This window comes from Nuphar pumila, chromosome 12 (genome assembly GCF_984573655.1).
Source record: "Nuphar pumila chromosome 12, dmNupPumi1.hap1.1, whole genome shotgun sequence".
In the NCBI taxonomy this organism is placed as follows: domain Eukaryota; kingdom Viridiplantae; phylum Streptophyta; class Magnoliopsida; order Nymphaeales; family Nymphaeaceae; genus Nuphar; species Nuphar pumila.
Window position 1 is genome coordinate 13,133,391 of NC_143260.1, and position 27,514 is coordinate 13,160,904.

The following is a 27,514-nucleotide window of genomic DNA, read 5'->3' on the forward strand; positions in this document are numbered from 1 at the left end:
AGCTTTAGCAAATTCTTTACAAAAAGAATAATTAGTAGAACCAAATATTATGTCATCAACATAAATTTGCACAATGAGAATATCTGAATCTAGATTTTTAATAAATAAAGTGGAGTCTACCTAACCAATAGAAAAACTAGATTGTTCTAGAAAATTTTGTAGTCTTTCATACTACGCTCTTGATGTTTGTTTGAGTCCGTACAAAGCTCTTTTTAATTTGTAGACTTTTTCTGGATATTTCTCATTTTCAAAGCCTGGAGGTTGCTCTACATAAACTTCTTCATTGATGTATCCATTTAAGAATGCATTCTTAACATCAATTTGATATAACTTAAAATTCATGTAATTAGCAAAAGCAAGCATCATACGAATTGACTCTAATCGAGCCACTGGTGCATAGGTTTCATCAAAATCTATGCCTTCTTCTTGATTATAGCCTTGTGCTACTAGCCTTGCTTTGTTTCAAATGACTTTGCCATTTTCGTCTAGCTTATTTTGGAAGACCCATCTTGTTCCAATTACCGGATGATCCTTTGGTCTATCAACTAGATCCCATACATCATTCCTAGTAAATTGGTTGGGTTCCCCAGACATGGCTAAAAGCCAAAATTCATCATCACAAGCCTCATTGATATTTTTGGGTTCTATTTTAGATATGAAAGCAATATTTGCAATATATTGCAATTGCCTTCTAGTTTGGACACCACTCTTTATTTCTCCAATAATCTGCTCATGTGGATGATTGAAAACTTCTTTCCAAACCGGTGGAAGAGGAATATTTTCTTGAGAAGTGCTCTCTATCAAAAGTTCTCCTTGAAGTATGATTTCTTCTTCTTCGCTTAGAGGTATAACCTGCTCACAATTCTCATCAAATGCAACATGTAAAGATTCTTCAATGCAAGATGTTCTTTTATTAAAAACACGATAAGCTTTGCTTCTAGAACAATATCTAAGAAATATTGCTTCGTCTGATTTTGAATCAAACTTATCAAGATTATCTTTGGTATTTAACAAGAAGCATTTACTAATTTTTTTTTTGAAATATGAGATCTTTGGTATATGATCATAATACAATTCAAAACATGTTTTATGTAAAAATGGTCGAATAAGAACACGGGTTAAAACATAACATGCTGTATTTATTGCTTCAGCTTAAAAGTATTTTAGTAAATTTTTATCTTGAAGCATGGTTCTAGCACATTCTTGCAAAGTTTTATTCTTTCTTTTAACAACTCCATTTTGTAGAGCCGCTCTAGGAAAAACAAAGTTGTGAGATATACCATGTAAATAACAAAACTTTAGAAAAGATTTATTTTCAAATTCACCACCATGATCACTACGAATTGTAATAATAGATGTAGATTTTTCATTTGTAATTCTTCTACAAAGTTTATAAAATTCAGAAAAAACATTATTTTTTTTTTAGAAAAATCACCCAAGTAAATCGAGAATAATCATCTACTATAACAAAAGCACACTTGCTACCATTCAAACTTTGAATTCTAGATGGTCCAAATAGATCTAAATGTAAAAGTTCAAGAGGACGCTTTGTTGAAATTATATCTTTTGCTTTGAAAGAACTCTTGATTTGTTTATCCATTTGACAAGCATCACATAAGTGATCCTTCTTATATGGTATTCTAGGTAGGCCTCTAATAAGATTATTCTTGGATAACTTAAAAATTAATTTGAAGTTAACATGTCCAAGTCTCTTGTGCCAAAACCATTGAGTTTCATTTGAAACAATAAGACATTTTTCATTAAAAGTGGGTAACTCATCTAGATAAAGTTCATATACATTATTCCTTCTTTTACCTTTAAAAATGATCTTTTTAGAATGAAAATAAGAAATTAAGCATAAATCATGTTTAAAAGAAACTTGAAAACCTTTATCACATAATTGACTAATGGATAATAAATTATGCATTAAACCATCTACTAAAAGAACATTTTCTATCAAGAGAAATTTTGGATTGTCAATGTTACCAATAGTGACTTCATGCGCAAGATTCAAAAGAAAGAAATTGCAGAGGCTTTGAAGAAAATGAAATCAAGAATGGCAGTTGGCCCAGATGGTATACCTATCGAGGCTTGGAAATACTTGGGAGAGAAAGGTTTAGAATGGTTGACAAATCTTTTTAACAAGATTTGGCGGACAAATAAGATGCGTGGAGGAAGAGTACTTTGGTGCCTCTATATAAGAATAAGGGTGATATACAAGATTGCACAAACTATCGTGGTATAAAACTCATGAGTCATACTATGAAACTTTGGGAGAGGGTGATTGAGTCTAGGTTGAGGAAGATTGTCATGATATCGGAGAATCAATTTGGTTTTATGCCTGGAAGATCAACTATGGAAGCTATACATCTTCTTAGACAACTTATTGAGAGAAATAGAGAGAGGAACAAAGATTTGCATATGGTTTTTATTGATTTGGAGAAGGCTTACGATAGAGTACCTAGGGACGTTCTCTGGTGGACAATGATGAAGAAAGGTGTTTCTCTCAAGTACATTAGTATAATTAAAGATATGTATGAAGGAGTAGTAACCAATGTCCGCACTTGTGGAGGGGTGACGACCAATTTTCCTATAACGGTTGGGTTACATCAAGGATCTGCTTTAAGCCCTTTCCTATTTGCTATAGTGATGGATGAGCTTACGAGATCAATTCAAGAAAATGTGTCGTGGTGTATGTTGTTTGCTGATGATATTGTTTTGATTAATGAGTCTAGAGCTGGGGTTAATGCTAAGTTAGAATTATGGAGACAGACATTAGAAGCAAGAGGTTTTAAGTTGAGTAAGAGTAAGACAAAATACATGGAATGTCGATTTAGTAAGCAACGAAGTAGTGATGGGAGTGTAGTGAAGCTTGGTGAGCACGAAATACCGGTGGATGATTCTTTCAAATATTTGGGATCTATCATTCAAAAGTATGGAGAAATTGATGGAGATGTAAATCATAGGATAAAGGTTGGGTGGATGAAATGGAAGAGTGCAACTAGAGTGTTGTGCGATCGTAGAATGCCATTGCGGTTGAAGGGAAAGTTTTATAGGATGACTATTAGGCCCACTTTACTATATAGTACGGAATGTTGGGCTGCCAAGAGACATCATATTCAAAAAATGAGTGTAGCTGAGATGCGTATGCTGAGATGGATGTGTGGAAATACAATAAAAGATAAGATTCGGAACGAGGAGATACGTAAGAAGGTAGGCGTTGCACCCATTGAAAATAAGATGAGAGAGAATCGTTTATGGTGGTTTGGACATATTCGACGAAGGCCTAATGATGCTCCAGTTAGAAGGATGGAGAAATGAGAAAATATATTAGTTAAAAGAGGTTGGGGTAGGCCTAGGAAGACATGGATGGAGGTGATAAGAAAGGATATGAATGCTTTGAACCTCACCGAGGACATGGCATTGGATAGAAATGAATGGAGGAGAAGGATTCATGTGGAAGACCCATAATGATTTTCTTTGTTGGTTCATATCGCCGACCCCAATTGTTTTGGGATGAAGGCGTAGTTGTTGTTTGAGATTTGCAAAACAATCACACAAAGAACACAAGAATTTATCCTGGTTCGGTCTTTCAGACCTACATCCAGTCCCCAAACAAAACCCGCTTGAGATTTTCACTATCAACCTTGTGTAACCACAAGAACATACTGTAACGCCCCAAAATCTTAACTCAAATTTTTGAGGATTTTTTTTAATACAGCGGAAACTAGTCATACCATTAGGGCTGAGCATTCCAGAACACTACAGGTGGAGCAAGACCAAAACATTCTTTTCATTTCAATATCAATGAGAATTAATATCAGAGTTCTCACACTATCCTTGGAATAGTAAATCCAAAATCTCGATCGAAGCCTCATCTCGCAGCTGCTCTTAACTCCAATTATTCACCTGAAACTTTATAGGAATTAGACTACAACTGTCTAAGTAGGAAATATGTAACTTTTAATGTGATACATCATGAATTCAGTATGTGATATGGGTGTCAAGTATGATGTTCAGTATATACCAAAAATAAACAAAGGTCTATACTACGACAGTCAACAATTTATCAGAAGCTAACTGGCATGTAACATCAATAACAACATTTATATATCCCACAACCATAATTACGAATCCACACAATTATTCAGAGGAAGATAATTATGGCAATTCATAATTCAGGTAAGCATTCATACCACATGATGCATCTATTAGGCGTAAATTAACATTAATCATTACCATGAATTACAATTCAAGTAGAACAAAGTATTTAACATGCATTAGAAGTTAAACATCACGCATCCATCAATCATATAACAATTAAGGGAACATATAAAATATGTATGTTCTAATGCATAGCATGAATATGCACTATTTATGTGCAATGCATGAATCTTTTGTTATCTTTCATTTAAGTTTATTTCATTTCCATATGCATGCCCTATTAAATGCATACAATTTAAGTTCCTCTTTTTAATTACCGTTGCCCGCGGATACACCAAACGAGTACAATCCCCGAGGTTAAGTAAGTTTCCAGGGTAGCTTAACACACAATTTATATTTTATTACTGGGTTTCAACTTAGCCCTCAACCGAATCACCTTCGGAACATTAGACCTCCACATCTAATGTCAGAGACATAAGGGACACCCTACGCCCACAAGTGTCATTTTCTTGGTACCAAAAACAAACTCACAACTGTGACCAACACACCACCCCGAGGTAAGGTAACAGACTTTCCCTAAAACCGTGGTCAGAAGAAAGAACCTCAATATTGGGTCCAGGGGACAAAATTACAGCACACAGAGTTTTTGTATCCTCACAGTCTCCTCAAGACCGATTCTCTAAGATTCTCATACTCCAGATGAGATATCCCAGAACGTATATTAGACTGTTCTTATTCATTATCTTTTTATTAAAAGCAAATTATTGAGTTTTGCAATTCAGTACGTAAAAACAAGGCAAAAGCTCACATCTACCCCTACGAGAACCATCACGAGATTCCAGCCCGTGGAAACACATTGAACAGTGCAATATAGAACAATAATATAAAATATGATTTTTGCGATGCATTTAAGCAATTAAAGAAAGAGCGAACCAAAGCTCAAAGCTCTCCAGGCCTGTGATGATTCATTTAGACCATCGATGCATCATATGCAAAAATCATAATTTGCAATGTATGCAATAATACCAACATGATTCCAAATGCACATTCATCCATACCAATTTAACAATGTGCATGAGCTTCCACAGTCATATGCATGTGTTCACCATCCATGTGCAAGTGCTTTCATGTAATCACTTAAGACACATGCATTCATCCATAATTCATAAGTACATGAGAACGTGTATACATGATTGTACATGTCAACACATTGATTTCATGTATGCACATGCACTTGAAACCAATTCATAAATGCACGATAATTAAACATGTCTCATAAATGTAGGTATATGAAACTCTTCATTCATAACATGTGTTAACATCCGCACACATGAACATAACCCAGACCTAGGAATTGAATTTTTAGGGCTGCACACATTCATATCTTGTATGCACCCGTACCAAAACAAACTTTGCAATAACATATTAACAAACATCAAATATCTCCCATGTTACAAACTATAAAGCATACTAACATGTGCTATTAAATATTCAAAAACTCAACTTTATGTATATTGTTGAGAATAGGTGGTTTTATGTTAAGTAATAGGTGGTTTTATGTTAAGTACTCTTATATTAGAGTCTTTTTGAAATTTTACTCTTATAAGGATTTAGATGTAATTTCTCTTTTTTGTCTCTCTCTATTTAATATAGAGAGAAGCCCTAATCAAGTTTATGTCATTGAGTTTTCTGTGCAGCCGTCTCTCTCTCTCTCTCTCTCCCTCTCTCTCTCTACACAGGTGGTTGCCCCTGTCTACATGGTATCAAAGCTTGCGATCTCGGGAGCGTGATTTCGAAGAGGACTGATCGTCACCAACGAAAAAAAAATTTCAGACTGCGAAAAAAAAAATTATATCAGGTTTGCTGTTGCATTAGTGGGAAGATCTGATAACAGATCTGGGATGTCACCCAGATCTGTCGTCAGATCTCTTGGAGCTATAAAAAAAATTTATCTGTTTTTTTTTTGGATTTTTTATCGCCTGTCGTGATTTTCTGGAGCATGATGAGTTCCTGCTGATGCGTGCATGCTGTGATTGACGTGCTGCTATTTGGGTAACGCAGCAGGCTTCTGTGCTGCTGTATCGCAGCCGAGAGTTGTTGGCTGTTCCGGGCTGTTCCTGCCACGCAGCAAGTGTTTGTGATATTGCGTGCCAGCCGAGAGTGTCATATTTTTCTGTGCTGATTGCGTGACTACCGTGATTCTGATTTTTTTTTGCTGCGTGTCATCGAGATATGATTGATCTATTTAATTGTTTGAAGACTGATTGTCAGTTATGCTCTATATGTTTTGGAAACAACAGTTGTCGTATTCATATGCTTTGCAACTGAATAGTATTGTTGGTCGTGGTGTGTTTGGGTGCAGCAATGGTCTTAACTCCCTGCTGGGGTGAGTTGTGTTTCGTGCTGTATTAGTTTCAGCTATACATTTGTCGTGGAAGCAGCAGGAGTGATTACCTGCTGGTTGTGGACTGTTTTGTGGAAACAGCAGGGTTGCTTTCTTATAGTGGTGGAAAACTCTACTTAAATACTTGTTGTTCTAGAGAACAGTATGGCTGAAAGTTCGAAATATGATTCGAAAATGGAACAGATTGGGGAGTATAAGGCGTTTGCCAACCCCTTCGCGTATGGCTCTTCTGTTAGGTTGTGAATGAAACCAACTATGCCAGGTGGTCCAGAACTTTTATGATGTCGGTATCTGGACATCGTCGAAAACACATTTTGTTGGAAGGCGAACCCACTGAAAAGTTGGGAAAATATGTTACTTGGGATGAAGATAATGACATAGTTATGTCATGGATCATGAATAGTGTTGAACCCCATATTGCAGATGGATTGATCTACTATAATTCAGCAAAACTGATGTGGGACAATCTTCGTGATACATACTCACAAGAAACGAATGTGAGTCGTATCCTGCAAGTCGAACAAGAAATATATAATTTACAACAGGGAAATCAAACCTTGGCCCAGTATTATGCTTCTGTCAAAGCTGCGTTTGAAAGACTTAATGCTCACAGGCCTCTTTGTTGCTCGAAGCAAAAGGATCATCAAGAACAAACCATGGTTGCTCGTTTTCTTACAGGGCTTTCTTCAGATTTTTCTGTTGCAAAAGTTCAAATGTTGACTGGATCAGATGTTCCCACTCTTGCTGATGCTTATAATCGTCTGAGTAGACTTGCGATCTCTCTGCCACAGTCTCAGCCTATAACTCAGTCATCTGCTCTTGTTGTCCCATCTAGTTATGGGCGTGGAAATATTCAGAATATCAGAGGACGAGGACGTGGACGTGGTATGGGAGGCAGAGGAAAGCTTCAATGTACATTCTGTGGAAAATCTGGACATTTAGAAGATCGTTGCTGGGATAAGCATGGTCGGCCAACATCTTCTTCATCAAAGTCATATACTCCTAAAGAAAATGTGACTACTCTCGAGGCAACAAATGTACAAGAGAATATCGCTGAAAATGAAAGTAGTATCACCCTTAGTCGTGCAGAATATGATGAGCTGATAGCTCTTCGACCTCCTGTAGCTGGTGTTGCATATTCAACCGGAAATCATCTTCATCCGACTGATAGTAAGTGGGTTATTGACTCTGGTGCTTCTAGACATTTGTGTGGAAATTCACATGTTTTTTCAGATCTTAAGGATGTTAAGGCTCAGCTTGGAGTCTCCTTAGCCGATGGGAGCTCCTCCTCGGTTGCTGGTCAGGGAAATATTTCTATATCCTCCTCATTACAATTGAATAATGTTCTTCATGCCCCAAACTTTCCTCAAAGTTTACTCTCTGTTAGTTGCCTTATAAAAGAAAAAAACTGTAGAGTGATTTTTGATCAAATGGGTTGTCATTTTCAGGATTTGCTGACGGGGAAGAAGATTGGTGGAGGCTATGAAGAAAATGGAATTTACTACCTACATCATCCAATGGGTTCTGTTAATGCTGCAGTGGAACATTCACTCAGTCCTGTTCAGTGGCATCGTCGTCTTGGTCATCCTTCATTGTCAAAACTTCGGTCGGTCTTTCCTCAGATTCCTTCCACCACATCATTTCAGTGTGAAGCATGTCAGTTGGGCAAGCATCATCGAAGTTCGTTCCCTTCTAGTCAGAGTCAGTCTAGTAATAAATTGTTTGAACTTCTTCATGCAGATGTATGGGGTCCTAGTAAGATTCCTACTAGGACTCAGTGTCGTTATTATCTTGTTATTGTTGATGATTTCTCTAAGTTATCATGGGTTTTTTTAATAAAAGAACGATCTGAAGTTCCAAGTCTTATCAAATCCCTAATTCTTGAAATAAAAACTCAGTTTGAATCTATTGTCAAGATTGTTCGCACTGATAATGCTCTTGAGTTTAAATCAAAAGGTCTGTTACAATTTTACCAAGATCATGGCATCCAACCACAAACTTCCTGTGCCTATTCATCTCAACAAAATGGGGTGGCTGAGCGAAAACATCGGCACCTCCTTGATGTTGCCAGGACCATTATGATTCAATCTAATGTTCCTGCGTTATACTGGGGTGATGCGATTACCACTGCTTGCTATCTGATCAACCGCATGCCTTCGTCTTCTGTGGGTGATCAAATTCCATTACATATCCTCAAACCTAATGCTCAACTTTTTCCATTATCACCAAAAATATTTGGATGTGTTTGTTTTGTGCACAAACTTGGCCCTGACCGTGATAAATTAGCTGCTCAAGCTACAAAATGCATATTTATCGGTTATCTCAAAAATCAAAAGGGCTATTGATGTTATGATCCTACTTCTCGCTGAGAGTATGTCAGTGCGGATGTATCTTTCCTGGAATCCTCTCCATATTACTCCATTTTCGGTTCCCCGCTGCAGGTTGGTCCAACTGAGTCTTTTCCATTACCTATACCTCCTTTTCCTTTGGAATCTGTGCCCTCATTACCAAACCAAACTTCATCCTCTTCCAGATTTAATAATCCACCATTGGTATATGTGCGTAGAGCTCCACTTCCGCAAGAGCCTTCATCTTCTTCTTCTCCTAAGGTAAGTTCTACTGACAATTGTGATCTTCAGGATGATGATAACAGGCCTATTGCTCTACGAAAGGGGACAAGACAATGTACCTTATATCCCATATCTCACTTTGTCTCCCATGCCAGAATTGGATATCAGATGAAGTCGTTTATCTCAGCCTTATCTGCTGAAACTATTCCTCTGAACTATCAACAGGCAAAACTTGATACTCGTTGGAAGTTGGCTATGCAAGAAGAAATGACAGCTTTAGTATCTCAGCATACCTGGGATCTAGTTGATTCTCCAGCATATGCTGACATTGTTGGATGTAAATGGGTATATACAATAAAGTACAAATCTGATGGTTCTATTGAAAGGTACAAGGCCAGATTAGTCGCGAAAGGGTATACTCAGACATATGGAATTGACTTCTTTGAAACTTTTTCTCCTGTTGCACGGATGGGTACCATCCGTCTTGTTCTCTCAGTAGCTGTTCAGCATGGTTGAAACTTGTGTCAATTAGATGTGAAAAATGCATTTCTATATGGGGATCTATCTGAGACCGTTTACATGCAACAACCTCCAGGTTTCGAGGTTGAGGGGGAGTGTCAGAAGGTGTGCAGATTGAGAAAGGCGATTTATGGCTTGAAACAAAGTCCTCGTGCATGGTTTCAAAAGTTGTTTGACGTGATGTCCAAATTTGGCTTTAATAGATCAGCAGCAGATCATACACTTTTTATAAAGAAAACTAGTTCTGGCATAGTTGTTATGGTGGTATATGTGGATGACATCATTCTTACAGGAGATGATGTGAAAGCTATTGAAGCCACAAAGGCTCATCTTAAAAAACACTTTGTTACAAAAGACCTTTGGTCACTCAGGTATTTTCTGGGTATAGAAGTCGCTAGAAGCCGTGAAGGGATGGTTTTGTCTCAACGGAAGTATGTTCTTGACTTATTAAAGGAAACGGGCATGTTGGGAGCTAAACCAGCAAATATTCCCATGGACCATAAAGTTCAATTGTTTGAAGAAGGGTCAAAACCAGTTGATAGCAAAAGCTATCGCTCCCTAGTAGGAAAGTTATTATATGTAACTGTTACCAGACCAGATATTGCTTTAGCAGTAAGCAAAGTTAGCCAGTTTATGGAAAAACCAACTGAGGTACACTGAAATGCAGCTATAATGATTCTCAGATATCTAAAATCTTCTCCTGGAAAGGGGTTATTGTTCAGGAAAGGTGGAACTCTGGAGATAGTAGCCTATTCTGATGCTGACTATGCTGGATCTGTAGTAGATAGAAAGTCTACCACAGGATTCTGTGTTTTTGGAAGACAACTTGATTTCATGGAGAAGTAAGAAACAAAATGTGGTTTCCAGGTCAAGTGCAGAATCAGAATATCGGGCTATGGCCCAAACAGCTGCTGAATTGATATGGGTTCGCACTGTTCTTCATGATCTTCAGGTGAAGGTTTCCTCTCCAATGACCATGATGTGTGATAACAAAGCGGCAACATATATAGCAAACAATCCTGTCTTTCATGAGAGAACAAAGCACATTGAGGTTGATTGTCACTATGTAAGAGATATGATTCAAGCTGGGCATATCACTACAAAATACCTAAAGTCGGAAGACCAAGTTGCAGATATGTTTACAAAGCCTCTTGCTAGGCCAAATTTCTCCAAATGTTGTGACAAGCTGAGCATGATTGATATCTATGCTCCAGCTTGAGGGGGAGTGTTGAGAATAGGTGGTTTTATGTTAAGTAATAGGTGGTTTTATGTTAAGTACTCTTATATTAGAGTCTTTTTGAAATTTTACTCTTATAAGGATTTAGATGTAATTTCTCTTTTTTGTCTCTCTCTATTTAATAGAGAGAGAAGCCCTAATCAAGTTTATGTCATTGAGTTTTCTGTGCAGCCGTCTCTCTCTCTCTCTCTCCCTCTCTCTCTCTACACAGGTGGCTGCCCCTGTCTACATATATAATAACAGATAGAGTCATCAACATAAAATTGTTAACATTGAATTAACTTATATACGTGACCTGTGCCAAAAACCCAAAGTTTCTCAACAACTTTATTTCCATTGCACCCAAGTTAACAGTCCAAGTACCCGCATCAAGTACCCAACTCATATTGCCCATTAGGCAAGGTTTTCCCAAGTGAATGCCTCGCAGAAAGACACATATCCATATGTTACTAAGTGCACCAATTCATCCGACTGATTAATATAATAATCGAGAATGCATACACAGAAAAATTAAACATGCATCAGTCATCGATGATTCCATTACAATTCCAAAACGAACTACTCATGGGAAACCCAAATCCAATGTCTACCGAACACCCTAAGGTTACAGACCTTGATCATTCATGTGATTACCAGGAAATTATTCTTAAAGTATTCATGCTTTAATGATATACAACTGTGTAAGACAATACATGATCACATGTAATCAAACTTGATATCATTTAATAAACCAGCATAGGAACAAATTTGATATAGTCAGCACACTGACATATAGTCATTATAATAATGTAAACCCTGGTTTGATGACAAAACACATCACATAGAAATCAAATTTGTTTACAGTTCAAAGAACAAAGTAATAGGTAATCGGATTGGATGACAATCCACAAAATAACTGTCAAACAATAATCACGCAAACAACTTTACACTAAGGAAAACATATGCCATTTATAATCCCACAGAATCATAATCTATCTGTAATCCTCCTAACAATTTATACTGTGCAATGCACATAAATATAACATGCAGAATCAAGTTTTATGTAAACTGACAACCTTGGCATGTATCTAAGTATCTATTCAGATTTACTCATGAATAATAAGTGTAGGTATATATATAGCTTTTGAAATCGGATTTCTATTTCTTCTCCATCTATATTCATGCTTAAATTAGTTTATACATAATACTTCTCATATGAATTGAAAAAGAAACCCCATATTCCCTAGCTGGATTTAGTCTTTCTACTCTGGCAACCGATATCCCCAAATCAATTGATTTGGGGTTTTTCGGACCATCCACCATATGCTCGACCCATTATCAACCAGTTAAGAAATCCATCCATGGATCTCATGCTCGGCTGTTGTGATTACAGGAAATCCCAATTTCACGGACGAGGGTTTTCCGGCAGCCACGAAACCCCCATCCGGAACCACTGGCTTTGCAAAAGAAATCGGTTTTCTTGCTCGACCGACCCAACATATACCGATAACAATCAATACCATCAACTAAAAGCACAAAAAACCTACCCGTTTCGGTGATTGGAGGAGGAGGTGGCTGACGTTGCTGCAAGAAGAAGGTCGCCTACGATTCCAGTGGCAGACGATGGCGGCAGCAGGTGGCCGGGAGGCTTGCCGATGACGGAGCTCCTGCCGACGTGTGCAAGAATGACAGAGAGGGAGGCGAGCGGTAGAGGGAGTGAAACAGAGAGGGCAAGATCAAGAAGGGCGAGGTCCTCTCTTCCTTTTAACAAGAGGCGACCTCCGGAGGTTACGCTCTCCTCTGCAACAAACTTGAAAGAAGCGTGCCCTAAGCACGATTCTTTAACCCTATTCTTTATAGTGCAACCGGGTCCGGGTCTGAACCCTGCGACGCTGGATCTACCTTCAACGTGGATCTGGGGTGGCTCTTTAGTGTTGGATCCACGATGAACGTGGATCCGGGATTCGGACGCGGTTTAGACTTCGGATCCACGATGTTCTTGTGAAATGGATCCATTGGTCTTCGCAAGGTGGATCCGCAGGTCGGATCCAAATGGATCCAACTTATGGATCCTCGCATAGTTTACTTTAAATTTATTTGTTTTTGACTTTATGTGAGCAAATCTGGATCCAAATAAATCATTACGGATCCAATATCAATACTAACCCGGATATTGAGGATCCAATATAAAAAATTCGATCCATTAGACTGAAATCTTTTACCAATTATCCAATCTAATGTTCGTGATCCAATATCCAAGATCCGGATAAAAATATCGAGGTTCTGAAACAGGATATTAGGGACCCATCATTGAAGATCCAAATAGGATTTCTGAGATCCACCTACGGATAACAATAAAAAAATAGCTTTAAGTTTATTTACCTGCTAGAATTCACGAGTATTACACATACAGACCAAATCCGGTCTCACTTTCAGTAACAACCCTACTGAAAGCAAACAACTCCTTTAAACTAATGAGTCATTTTCTTTTACAGAAAAATACAAGTAAGCAAACTTACAATCAACCTACCAGCCTTTCTTATAAATGCAGATGAAATGCAATTGGCTTCTAAGGTTGTTGAAATACTCAACTCACGAATTCACTATCTCTTAAAAGAATTTGAGTGAAAAACTGGAGTGAAAATATCAAGTGAATGAGAAAACGAATACTTGAATGAATAGGAGTAAAAAGCAAAGAATTTGATCTTTGTAATTCAATGTAATTCGATATGATTCAATGTTTTTGAGTGTGGAATGCACTCATATTTATAGTTGAAACATTCCATACATTGAGGGTACGAAGGGGTGTCAAAACAGTCACTTTTGAACGGTCAATTCGTTTGAAAAATGAAGTCACACCTTTTAAAGGTTAAAGAAAAACGACAAATATTAGTCGACTGGAACAATAGTTAGTCGACTGAAATCAAATATTAGTAGACTGACAGTTATCGTCGACTAAAGAAAAGCTAGTCGACTGATGAAAATCATCAGTAGACTGAAAAACCTTTCAATCGACTATTGTTAAATTTTTCTGAAAACAAACATTTTGTCCGGTCGACTAAGAAAACCTTCAGTCGACTCCTGCTAAATTTTTCAGAAATCAACATTTTGTCCGGTCGACTAAGAGTCGATTAGTCGACTAATTCAGAAAGTTGACATTTTTGCTTTTAAAAATTGGCACGAAAAAGTTGGTCGACTGGTGAGTCTGTTGGTCGACTAATAAACATGAAAAATTAAGTAAAGAGTTTTCTTAAACGATTTTCATGAAGGGTTCTTTTAGAAAAGTTTTTCTAAAGACTTTTTAGATGAAATGCAATTGAAATATACACTCTAAGTAAGACTCTTACAAGAATCTAAGACATTTAACTAAATTTACATTTGCATATATGTCTTCAAAGATTCTTCATTGAGTTCTTCAATTCTTGTCATCTTTCTTCATTGCCTTAGCTGAAATGCAGTTGATTCACTTGTTCATCATCAAAATCTAGTTTTGGAAATGTCATATACGGCTTCATTGTCGTAACATAGGACTCTAGGCTGGGCATCTCCTCTGGATCGGATGTTGGGGCGACTTCTTTGGATGGATCCGATGCGGTTTGTAACAAAACGCCCCTCTCAAACTCGCTTTACCCTCAAGGCGAGTACTCTGAGTATTGAGCTGATAACTAATCCTCATCTTTTTTCAATCTCGTTCCACCTTGTGAGTTATGGGTCCATAATATGAAATTGGATCTCAGGGCTACTCTATAAATTGAATAAACCAATCAGGATCTACCCCAACATGTGTACTGAAGCCAGGAACATTCTTTACGATCTAACCAAAGTCATATGAGAGGCCTCCAAAGTGGATTGGGTCAAACGGATTTGGTGCGACTTTAGGTCCATTTTTAGATTTTCAGGGATGAGGATATGAGGGTGGGTTTAGGAGGGCCCAATTTAGGAGACTTGGATTCAAGACATGAGTTTAGATCCAACTCTTCTTGGATTGGATTTGGGTCTTGAGAAAGGTCTTGTTGCTCGACAGAGGTAACAATCAATAAGGTCATATCAACACTCATTTTGCCTACAACTGGATCAAGCTCTAGCTGTGTTTCGGTGCACCCACAACGACTATTAGGGAGTTGTGCTTCAGCCATGTCTTCTTCGAAGAATGATGCAAGATTTACATTATGGAGAACTAGATCCATTTTCTTACAATCTTCACATGGTCCCGTAAAAAATGATGAAAGATTTGCAAAATAAATGATCCAGTCCAGATTTATTCTTTTCCTTTGCTCAACGGATTCACGTAGCCTCTTCGCCAAATCTCGCACAACATCCTCTGTCTTGCACAATAATGAATCCTTCTTGACTGCACCCTCCAAGTCAAGTGTTGCCTGCACGACAAAATGCGGTTGGTTCGAAGTTTGAGTGGTGTAGAGGGGTAAGCTAGGGTTTAAGGGGGGTTTGGGTTTGGTCGTCTGGTTTGGAGTATCAGGTATGTAAAACTATATACATTTTTAGATTTTTTTCAGGGTTTTTACAAGGTCAAAATTAATTTATTTCTAGGATGGGTTAGGCCGTTATAGATTCAGTCAGTTTTTTGAGTTCTGACAGGTTTCAAAGATCGAACCAGATCTTAGCGATTTAGACGAATTTTTGAGATCTATAAATTTGGTTTGAAAGTTAACAGATGTACGCTCCTAGGGTAAAAATTTCAGGACTTATGGATCTAGGATTAGGTCTAAGAAATTTTTTAAAGTTTAAAGACGTTAGGTCGTCAGGATCCAAACGCTGGATCTGACTGGTTTCGGTAAAACACTAATATCTACAGTTTGGGATATTATTTTTTCGATCCGTAAATTGGGTTTGGTTTAGGATAGGTAGGACTAACTAGGGTGATTTTTTGGGGATTTTTAGGGTTTATCAAACTACTGGGATGAATTTTTAAAAATTGTACTTGGATGCAGATCTGAGAAAAAATTCACCCACACGACTATCAAGTCATCGGGACTGTCATTCAGCTCTCGGTGACAGACAAAAATTTTATGGGGAACATGAATCAACCTGAATCCTTTGGATTTGGGGTAGATCAATATTGGGTATGATCTAACTCCAGTCACGATAAAAATCTGACGCAATTGAATAAAATATGGTTCAAAAATTAAATTCAGGCATCAAATCGTACCTGTACGGAAACTAAGAGGGGCATGGGCCCTTGCTGCATCGTCCAATGCAGTAAACTTGGTCGGTGTAGGTTCTCGAGATTGCTGCATGGAAGCTGAAAAGACTGCAAAGATTTTGAGTTTGATGCTCTGATACCACTTTTAGAATTCAACCCTAGGGAGGGACAATTTCTATAAATCCGGCCTCAAGAAGAATTTGGCGCAGGGAAAGGACGAGAAAGAGAGAAATCAGTTCTCGATCTGGCTAGGCTCTACGTCAGATAGGGCCAACAAGGCAGAGAGAGAATATTGATCCCTCTGGGTGGGCTGCTGTTGAGGAAAACGTGAAAGAGAGGAAGAAAAGGCGTTCCCTCTAGGACTAGGGCTCAAGAACATGAAGAATAAAAAAATAATTAATTTACTAATTTCATTCATAATTAATAAAGAATAATAACACTTATTTATAAAATCTTTCAAAAAGTCCTAAAAGAAATAAAAGGCAAAAAATACGAATCCAAATAGGAAAGGGCGTCCTCCAGTCCCTATCAGATTGGGTCTCTTTGGCAGATTTGAATCCAGAATGACTTCTCGAGGTCGGATCTGGGACGGTCCGTAACAATCTGAGGATCTCCTTCTGAATATCCAAGTGGATGCTCTATGTAGACCTCCTTATGAAACACCCCATGTCGATTTGACTAAAAGTTTGATCGAAATCGTGACCATGCTCCTAAGTATACGTTTTCACTACCAGCCGTGATTTGTAGCGTTCTATGCTACGATCAACTTTATATTTAATTTTGTACATCCAACAATATCCCACTATGTTCTTGTCGGGTGGCCGTGGAATAATTTTCCAAGTATTGCATCCATGAAGTGCTGAAATTTCTTCATTCATGGCTTCAATCCAACGCTTATCTTGACATCTTCATGATAAAATCTGGGCTCACTTTCATTCAAAACATTGGCTGCAAACATCTGAAAAGGTGTCATAGGTCACCCATCTCTCAGGTGGATGCTTCACATGCGACAATCTTCTAAGAAGAATGGGTGACTCTGTTGTACTACTTTCCATACCACTCACTTGCCCTCTGTTTAATGCCGAGTCTGCCGCTATAGGAACAGTCGGCTGCTGCTGCTCATTTGTCAATAGTTTCTGATGACACCACTGCTCCAGCTCACTTGCTAATGATTGCTGATTACAAGATTCAGTTTGATTTAGATATTGCTGTTGACTGGCTGCATCTAACTGCCCTCTAATATGCTTCTTTTGAGCATAAACACGAGGGAAAAACTGAAAAACCACTGTCTGTTTTGTGTGATTGAATCGGTTTAGTTGGCGCATCACTGCTATCAACACTTGAAGACTGCGAATCAGCTGGTGCAGCAATATCACTGTCATCTTGAATCCCATTAGCTGTCATTTGTATGGTAGTGGGCAAAAAGGAACTCAACTCTTCCTTGGCATTCATAGTCACTTGACACAAAATCATGCTCATGGAAAATAAAGTGCCTAGAGATGACTATCTTTTGGGTGATGGGATTAAAACATCTATATCCCAAGTATTGTCATCGTAACCCACAAACAAACATTCCTACGTCTTAGGTGACAACTTGTTCCATAGTGAGTTATGAATATGCACAAAGCATTTGCTTCCAAAGGCACAAATGACAGTATAGTTCGGGTGCTTATTGAACAATAAGAAATATGTTGAATTTCTCTCGCGTCTTTTTTTTTTAATTGAACTCTTTCACAGGCAAAAAAGGAGAGCGATTTACCTTCCAAATTGGACAATGGCATACAGTCAATGCAATAAACAACAGTATGAAAGTTTTGCCCCCATAAATCCTTCCTGATCTTATACTCAATCAATATGGTCAGGACAATCTCAACTACGTGGCGATGCTTCCTCTCCGCCACTCCATTTTGTTGGAATGTTTTTGGGTAAGACAACTCGCATAGTATATCATTCTCACACAATAAATTAGTAAAAGCTACAAACATATATTGATCGCCACTATCACTATGAAAAAATGAAGAATCTTATGCCTGAATTGCGTTTGAACATGGGCCTTTAACCTTTGGAAAACTTAGAACACTTGATCCTTATTCTTCAAGAAATAGCTCTAAGTGTATTTGGTAAAATCATCAACAAAAATAACATAACGATATTTAGACATAGATAAAATTGGGGATGGACCCCACACATCGGAATGAATTAACTCAAACCGAAAAAACTCTTTTATTAGAGGAATAAAAAGGAAGTGTATGACTCTTACATAGATAACAACTGGAACACAAGAATGACACTTTAGGGATCTTACTCTGCAAGGGAACAAGACCTTTATTACATAGAGTCTGAACAAAATTTGAATTAGCATGACCAAGTCTTCAATGCCAAAAACTTCATCAACTTCAGACATAAACAATGAAGAACTACAACCCAAACAATAAACTGGACTTCTCTAAGCTTCGTTTATCATATAAAGACTTCCATCTCTTTCTCCTTCAATTAGGATCTTCATGAGAGGTTCCTTCACAGAAAAAAAAGATAATATCAGGCTTGAATTGATCTACTAATTGAGACACAAAAATCAAATTACGACGAATATTGGGAGCAAGGAAAGTATCAGAAAGGTATCAACATCCATGACTAGTAGGAATAATGACAATTCCTATATGTGTGATGAGATGATATTTCCCATCACCTGTAACTATATTACCATTGCCACAATAAGATATAATATTTGAGAGCTTACCTGAGTCACCTGTAACATGATGAGTGGCTCCAGAATCAACTGTCCATGTATTTTGAGTTCTCTTCACGCTCGACGATGCTGCCCAAGTCTGAACATTTTCCCGACATTCCATGCATTTGGTCCAAAAGCTGCATGATGCCTTTAAGTTAGGAGTGGCTCCATGATGTAATCAGGTTTGGCTGAATGCCATGCTCAATGCATCTACATCTTGTGACAATCTTGACACAGGCGCAAAAGGACAAAAGCCTATGAAAGAGGAGATATGCTTGCAAAAGGGGCTGGATAACCACTCTGATAAGGTTGATTGGCATTGGGTCTCAGCATTGGATAAGCAAATAGGGTTTGAAACACACTGGATAAGGAATCGAAGGGGGCTTTCATGTAGAGACGTAAGGCCAATAGCAATCTGAGCACGTGTAGCCTTTCTTCCCACATTGGACATGTATTTGAATGCTAACCACTACTGGAGGGTGTGGGAAGAAAGCCTCTGCTTTGGCCAGGCTACGTCGGCCATGATGGATTATTGGAACCATGACCTGCACTAACTTCATGATGCACCTGTTGGTTGTCATTTCTTCTAGACATATTGAACATCCTTGAACCCCAACAACATAGACTTGAGCGTGTCAAACTTAGGCCTAGGATTTTGGCTCATGTACATGGCTATGAACATATTTTACTTTGGACCCAGGCCCTTCAGAGTTTGAGTACAAGTGTCTTCGTTAGCTATGGGGCTGCCAATGACCATTAGTTGATTCGAGACATACCTGACTTTGTTCAAGAACTCTAGCACACTAGTATCACTTCTGCAGTGACTCAAACTCTGATTTGAGGTGATACATTTTAGGCGTAGATATCTACTCGAACCATTTGTGAAGGATTTGCCATAATTTTTATGCAGTTACATTGTTGGGAATGTGGAGAACTTCCTGGGAAAGAGTTGCTGTAATATATGCTACTACAACTTTATCATTTTTACATCATGTGACATAAGCTGGATTTTTCACCATGATAGTCTTAGTATTTTTAAATCATGGATGTTTCACATATTTTTGTCTAGAAAGTTGAACTTGTATTTCTTCGAATGCTGCTTGCCTGATTTAAACGCGTTCACGCTTGTGCAGGTGATATCAGAATTTAGGATTAGGGGAATGGATTTTGTTCTTCAAGCTATAAACCATCCTACGTATCTGGAGGATATCACAGGGTTAACAGAATTGATAAAGTCAGCAAGCTCTTTTAAACTAGATTGGGAGGATGAATATGACAGTGACACGGGGAACTGATGTGCTTTATCACTTGGCTTCCTTCTTTCCATGGTGGACATAAACATCCATGCCATACAAATATTTGAATGCATTGGCAGAAAATGTTAATAGTTTTTTCTCTCTATCACATCCTTTCTGGACTTTGTCCTTTTGCCTGTCTGTGTGAATGAATTAAAAGGATAAGGAAATTCATCTTGGTAAATGATTCTGCCAGACAGTTGTATGTGCGGTGGCATGCACACCGTAGGCTTCATCAAAGCAATCGTGTTGAGCATGGTCCATCCCTCGGATGGAGTACTGTGACAATGTACACCTGGCATTTGATTCAGCTTGGGGAAGAGGGATCTGTGGTTGGGGTTTGCACTGTGCGGCAGAGTATTTGCAATAGCATCCGATTATTCAATATTTTCATACATAAAATTCTCCATATTGTGCATTTAACTACCAGCCCAATTTGAGATCCATGTTTTTAGATGTTAATTGAATCTAGATACATTCAAAGGCACGGTACCAGTGGATGAATGAAGGTATTACTGTGTTATATTGGGCTATGCTTGGGAGGTTTGCATTGAGATGGAAACACCATATCAATGTGTTGCAAAATGTGGTGTTGAGGATGGAGTTGCCAAAAAATACCATCCTGTGAATGGTGTTGGGGCTTCTAATTCCATTCACAATGCAGTGTTTTGGCAATGCCACTGCTCTCAAACAGTAGAGAACTTCAGAGCACTGGTGGAAACTGCAAGACACTTCTGACTCGAGGCTCCCAAACAGTCTTGATGATATTCACACGTACACCTTTCTGTTATTTTATTTGCCCACAACGGTCCAGTGGTCCTCTCTATCTCGGAAAAACTATGGAAGCTTAAAAGTTCAAACAGGCAGATGGCTCCAAACAAATGTTAAAATCAGTTCACTAGGTGAATCAGTTTTTTAACAAAAAAAAGGAAAAAATTGAATCGGCCCTTGTTTTTTTTACCATCAAATAACATGTGTTATTAAAAATTGGAAAAAAATTAAACCTCTTTAAAATATTAAAAAAAATGAATTGAATGGACCTTGAATAGGCCCCTTTTGAAATCGCCTTTTGGCCAATTCAGGCCGATTTTGACAACATTGCTCCATAGTCCATACACAGATTGTGCCCGTGGGTCCCATGTTGCCTATGACTCGAGAAATTCAGTGATGGGTCCCATATGGCCCATTTAACAGCAGTTAGGTTGTGGGTCAACGGCTTTTGATTCAGCATTGCCAAACAGAAACGTATTCAGGGGTATTCAGGTTCAGCATATGCAAGCTTTGTTTGCCTTAATCTCTTAGCAGCATGCACCTAATGCTTAGCACTGCCATATTCTACTGCCACTATAACATAACAAAAACTAACTGAAAAATCAAAGATCATTAGCACCATGACAGGGAAAGTAGAGTGAAAAGACATCATCATGGATGAGTAATATACATGGCCATAATGTAACAGAAAACACATGAGCACTGGCAAGGTAAGGCCATCTGCCACATCCACACCGACGACCGGCTAAGATGGAGGTAGCTTTCATCTGCCCGTATCAGCAGTTAGTATGTCTTGGTGTATCCTGGAATATGCCTGAAATTTTCATCACCATAGTCAGATATCAGTGGCTGGGGGTTATCCCCCAGCTTGCCTATATTAAAAAGAAAAAATCAGTGGCAACTGGAAAGAGAAAGGGAAAAGCAACAATTTTTTTCACAAAAGAGTGCCCCAGAAAATTGTGGATGCAAGCATCAATCTTCAAAGTTTTTAAAGCAATGGAAGGTACATTAAATTTTGCTTTCAATAAGTAAATTGCAACATATTTATGGAACTTACATATATCACTGAATCTCTGAACCAATTAGACTTACCTCTTTGGAGAAGGAAAATGACAAAGCTCTCCTAATAGACATGATGTATGGAACCATAAATTAAGGGGTTTTCAAACAGAAATGCATGCTTAAGTGGCATATACTTTGGAAGGCATATACTTTGGAAAAAGATAATTACCTGCCAACGTAATCACCAGCTGAGCAAAAAGGAGTCACTGAGAGATGTATCACAATGGGATCATTTAGTACTTAGCAGCATCAAGTTATTCATAAGGATCACTTAATAAACACAGATATACACTAGTTGGTACTGTGATTACATCATGAATCAACTTTTGCTGTTAGCACATTCTGTTGATACGGTGCTCAGCAAATTGTCTGAAACCAGATACCAAACAATAGAAGGCAAAAGAGTCGAACAGAAACGGAAGTCAGAATGTACGAAGGTATCCTACAAAATATTATAATCCTCTTCATCTGGTTTTGATGAATCTGAATAATCCAGTTCATCATCTATGATATCTCTAGCTAGTAAACTGGTTTGTGGATCAGGAAACAATCTAAAAAATGCATGAGAGAGAGAGAGAGCCAAGAGGAGTTAGGCACCTGGTCATCTCAAAAGAAAGCATTGTGGTTGGAGCAGAGTTTACAAGCCTAGTTCATATCTCAGCTTTTTCATCAGAAGATTCTTTGGGAATTTCACTTGCAGCAGATTGTGCCTTTTGAATTTTCACAGCTCGTATCTGATCAGCAAGTGAAACACCTCTTCTCATGTTTTCCTTCTTTACAAATTCTAGATCCCATTTCTCAGCAGCCGGCTGTGTACCCTGAGTAGCATTTCCATTGTCCGTGGTAGCTACTAAAGATTTCTTGACCTGAGACAAGAAAAAGAGTACCCATGGAAACAGGCAGAAGATATGGATAAACAGTCTTAATCTTACTGATCTTAAGCAATTTTGCATGAAAGCGTGTTACCTTTGGTAACTTTGCCATCACTACCAGCTCTCTGGAAAGAAGAGATCCCTTTCCCTCTGTTTCCTTTTGTGCCCTCTTCTGGTCAGCTTTTTCTGCTTTTTTCATTTTTCGTTCTTGGGCTAACAATACCATCTTCTGAGCCTTGTCCTTTTCTTTTTGTTGTCTTGCAATTTCTTTTGCCTTCTCTTTTTCTGCTTTCTGTTGAAGTTCACTTTGGATAATCTCCAATTTTAGTTTGTCATAACTATCCCAATCTAACTCTTGCTGCTCGATGCCGCCATGCTTGGCCGCTTCAGCAACGCTTTCTTGCCATGCCAAACAACATTGCTGTTGCATAAATATTTTCTTTAACCGTTTTTGCCAAGCTCTTTTCAGTGCAAAACCTATTCGTGCCTTACTTTGCTCACTGCAAAAGTGCAATTGTCACCAGTTAATGCAAACAGAGCTCCTTTTCAATCAATAACTCCAAAAAAACTTTGTTTTGGCCTGAAGGTAGTTTCAAACAACATGATCTCAGTTGCACAGAGGATGAAGATACATTAATAAGAGGTGACGTATAAGACTCCATAGCAAAACTCACAAGCAATTGAATGACAGATCATAGTTGGCAACTTGGCAGTTGGTAGCAAATTATACCCAAAACAGCATAATTTTCCAGCATCCTGCCCCAAATGTTTATACTGCTTGGCTCTTTAGTATCTAGGGAAACAGCCCATTTTTTCTACCAGAGAACAAAACTAGAGATTTTCAACCTAAAGGATGATTTTCCCCTTTGACATACATGTGAAAGAGCTAAAATGACAAGTTTATCTAATTAAATAACGTATTACCAATTTTTAGGAAAGATATAATCAGTAAATCATTACGTAGCAGTTGCCACATGTCTTCGGTAGTGACATGACCATCTTGTCTATTTTAAACCATCTCTAACGTTATACTTTATCCACCTTACCTAAACAGATCCTTAAGCAGGAGATAGATAAGGTGTCAACTAATAGGAAGGCTATTTTAATATGGAGGATGACAGGTGAGAGCCAGAAAACTAAAACCGCCACTCACACTAGCTTTGACATCGATAACCATGTGTTGAAAGAAAAGAAAGAAATAGAAAAAGTAAATGGTTTAACAAAAATCATGTTCCTTCACCAGCTTTTCAAGGTTATTGCAAACAAAATGAATTGTTTTTGTCGAGTTTCAAGATGGCAGATATTAGGAGGGATAAACCTTATCCCTTTTGAAGCATAGCTGTGAGTAGGCCTATCAATGCATTAAATTTGGTTGGTTGGATGCATGACCTGGCCAGAATCCTCTTCGAATCAGATTCGGATTCAGGTCGGATTGTTACTGTGTCAATCAGATCTACTCTACTCTTACTCTGCATGTGAATGTGTGTTTTACATATGTGTGTGTGTGGGTATGTGTGCATTCATGCATGGATGAACTACCTTTGACAAAAAACAGAAGGTAACACTGATAAGTTATGCACCTTATTGATACACAACAGGGAAGAACAAAGTCCAGTTATGACAAGCATTCACTCGAGACAATGTTGAGAAGTACATTTAATGCATATTAGCCTGATATGAATGTTCAAGTTCACAAAGCAAGCTAACAACAGTCCAACCAGCTAATCAGGTTCTGATTTTGAAATCTTATTCAATAGACATGGATTCAAGTTGTATCAGAACTGAACCGCAATCTCATTGATAGTTGAGAGTTCATGGAAGAACGAAATGAATGTCAATAATAAAATGAAAATGTGGTTGAATATCACAATGAATGTCCATACACATGAAGCATACAAAAATATTCTACTTTTGATTTATCTCCTTTACCATGATATGTCATAGGTATCGGTTATCTCTTGATGAAAAAGACATATCATTTTTATAGTTCTCTCTGGAACTTGGGAGTGAGGAATGTAAGTTTCAAGCAGTAAATTGCTACAACATTGAGATATTGTAGAGCTATGTAACATGGACACTTCTAAAAGGGAAAAATACCCGTGTTGCACCCATGTTCAGCAATGTCAGGTCAGGTGTGGTCAATGGCACCAGAAGCCATTTCAGTCTGAAATTGGACTTGGTTAACGCTAACCAAGTCCGGTTTCTTCTATATTACAAACACACACATATCCTCACCCCCATACCCAAGTTTTTTGAAATTGCTGTGTCGCACTCTTTGCACCCACACCTGCATCCATGCGACATAGTGGTGGAGTCTACAATGACGACGATGATGAAAGTTGCTGGCAATAAGAAGCTGTTTTGAAACTGCATTCAGCCAACCAAAACAGTGTGTCTAATCACAGTAAGCAATTATTGATGATTTTGAATCACATAGCAAAACAAAATAAGGACCAATTGAAATCATTAGAAGAATCAATTACAGAATCTTCAGGGAAAATCCTATCCAATTTCAGAGGATAGATGCAAACATATTCATCAGAACAAGAATAAAAACATGGTTTTTGTTGTAATAAACCAATCATACCTATGAGCACGAGGGCATTCCACCATTTTTTTCTTCACCTGAAAAAGAAAAGAAACTTTTAGCTGACATGAAGCCAAAATACATATAACTACACATGAAAAAAATATGTAATTTCCATTTCTTACATGAAAATCACCTTGGGATCTCTCAAGGCCTCCAAAGTTCTCTTCTTGATGAGTTCACGTGTTTCTAGAGATAAAGCAAAAATGTGTACTCCATGTTAATTTAACATGAAAATGAATGAAGTCTGCTCTGACACAGAAAAATGAAACTATCATTCGGTTTACCAATGCTGTGACGCTTTCCTTTGTTCCACGGTACCTTCCCTTTGTTGGCTTCTGATATTTTCCTCCTCCTTTCCATTTCATTAAACTCCTTAAGTTTCTTTCTTTTTGAAGATCTTTGTTTATCTTGGTCGATTACAAGTTGCACATTGTGAACGAAATCTTCCACATTATTCCTGAATACTGTAGAAGTCACAGAAGTGCTTCCTGTTGGTTCTATGTTCCCTCCATGTAGATGATGCCCACCATCTGGTGGCTCATCCTTACCAATGCTAAGCTGAAGTGCCCCAGAGGCTTGCACTTTAGTTAGTGAACAAGAACCAAATGCATGACATAAATTCCTTGGATAAAATGCTATACAGTTTGTCCGTGTCCTAGTTGGTTGTAAGCGACTGATATTCATCTTATTATTATAACTCCAGCTTGGTCCAAAATGTGCATCGATAACAAAATCAAGCGGCCGACATGCAACAGGTATCCTGTTGAACCAAAAACACATAAAAGAAAAGAAGGGTGCATAATGTGAGAAAAACTAACATTTGAAGGGAGTACCACAAAGTTCATTAATAACTATAAAAGTTTTCAGCTAACGACCGTTTGGATAATTGCACTTGAACAAAGAATAACACATTTCATGCTTTACAGGCCATGTGATATTGTGTGTAAGGTGTGTTGTTTCCAATTCACTTTCTGTTTGGGTTCTGTCAGGCAAATCTTCAAAGTTTATTGCATCAGAATCAGCACTGCCTTCACAAATTTTGCTTGGTGTTCCTATTAAGAAGCTAGATATAGGAAAAGCCAAAATCCTAATAAAAGCTTATATAACTGGTTTAAACACCATCACATTCGCAATCAGGTATAAAAAGGGAGGCAGCAAACGCTAACCCCTCAAAAGGAAATGACTCATCTAGAGCTTTGAAAAGCATATGGTACTATCAGGCATCAAGAAACAAGAGATTCCATTATGCAGCTCAAGCAGCTCTCGAACTTTAACGACAAGCTCAATAACACATTAAATCATCACACCACATTTGATAACTGAATAAGAGAAACCAACTGTGCAAGTATTTCAGGTCCACCCCCCCCTCCCCCCCCCCAACCCCCACCCCCGCAATAAGAAATGAGCTCCAAGCATTACCCACAATCCCAAAAACAATTACTTCACATACATTTACCGTAACCAAGGCATGAAACAAGTCCTTCGAAAGTTCACCAACGAAAAGAAGAAAAAAATTCCACATACCCATTTCATCAAACAAGTAGCACTACAACAATGAGAGTAAGAAACGTAACACGAGAAGCCCAGTTGATGGAATAGAAGCAGGAAGAGACAAATACAGACAACTTACAAGTGAAAGCACGGCATCCCAACAAATTGTTGGCTTCCTGCCACCAAACTTTACTGACCAACCTCACCATCCAAACTCATTCCTCTGAGAGAGAGAGAGAGAGAGAGAGAGAGAGAGAGATTCAATCATCGCTTAAAAAGGGTCATGGACAAGACCTGGTTTATGTTCAAAACGAGCAACACAAACCAAGTTTTTTTTTTGTTTTTTGGGAATATTTTCCTATTTTCTTTACTTTTGCTTTTGTATGGATGAGCCGATGGGGGAGGGAAACCGTGAGCAAAGTCTAGTACGATAAACTAAAGGGCCATAAATTATAGAGAATATACTGAACTTGTTACTTATTTGCAAACGGCCTCCCATATTTTGGACTGTCCCATCTAACTTTTCCTCTGAACCCCTTCTGTTTTTCATCTTTGTTCCAAAGACACGATTGATGCTAAAATGACATAGTTGACCATATTTTAACCAAATAAAAATATTAAAAAGATCTCAATATTCTTCTTTTATAAGAGAACATAAGACGAATCTT

At 38.1% G+C, this 27,514-nt stretch overlaps 2 protein-coding genes across 2 annotated transcripts in view; one reads left to right on the forward strand and one right to left on the reverse strand.

Moving 5' to 3' along the window:
* The window catches only part of LOC149820036 (ubiquitin-like modifier-activating enzyme atg7), a 40,437-nt gene extending 20,114 nt beyond the window's left edge, over positions 1-20,323 (forward strand). The window contains exon 13 of the mRNA XM_089981729.1: positions 19,899-20,323. Within this exon, the coding sequence (XP_089837855.1) occupies positions 19,899-20,060 (162 nt within the window). The 3' untranslated portion in view covers positions 20,061-20,323. The remainder of the gene's footprint in view (positions 1-19,898) is intronic.
* Positions 20,324-21,426: 1,103 nt separating this feature from the next.
* On the reverse strand, positions 21,427-27,110 carry LOC149820037 (uncharacterized). The gene is made up of 7 exons (XM_089983127.1): positions 26,986-27,110; positions 25,640-26,115; positions 25,489-25,541; positions 25,353-25,390; positions 22,860-23,265; positions 22,491-22,759; positions 21,427-21,645 (listed from the first exon to the last, which is right to left on the reverse strand). The coding sequence occupies exons 1-6, from the start codon at positions 27,000-27,002 to the stop codon at positions 22,544-22,546; spliced, it is 1,206 nt and encodes a 401-aa protein (XP_089839253.1). The 5' UTR covers positions 27,003-27,110; the 3' UTR covers positions 21,427-21,645; positions 22,491-22,543.
* Between the last annotated feature and the right edge of the window lie 404 nt (positions 27,111-27,514).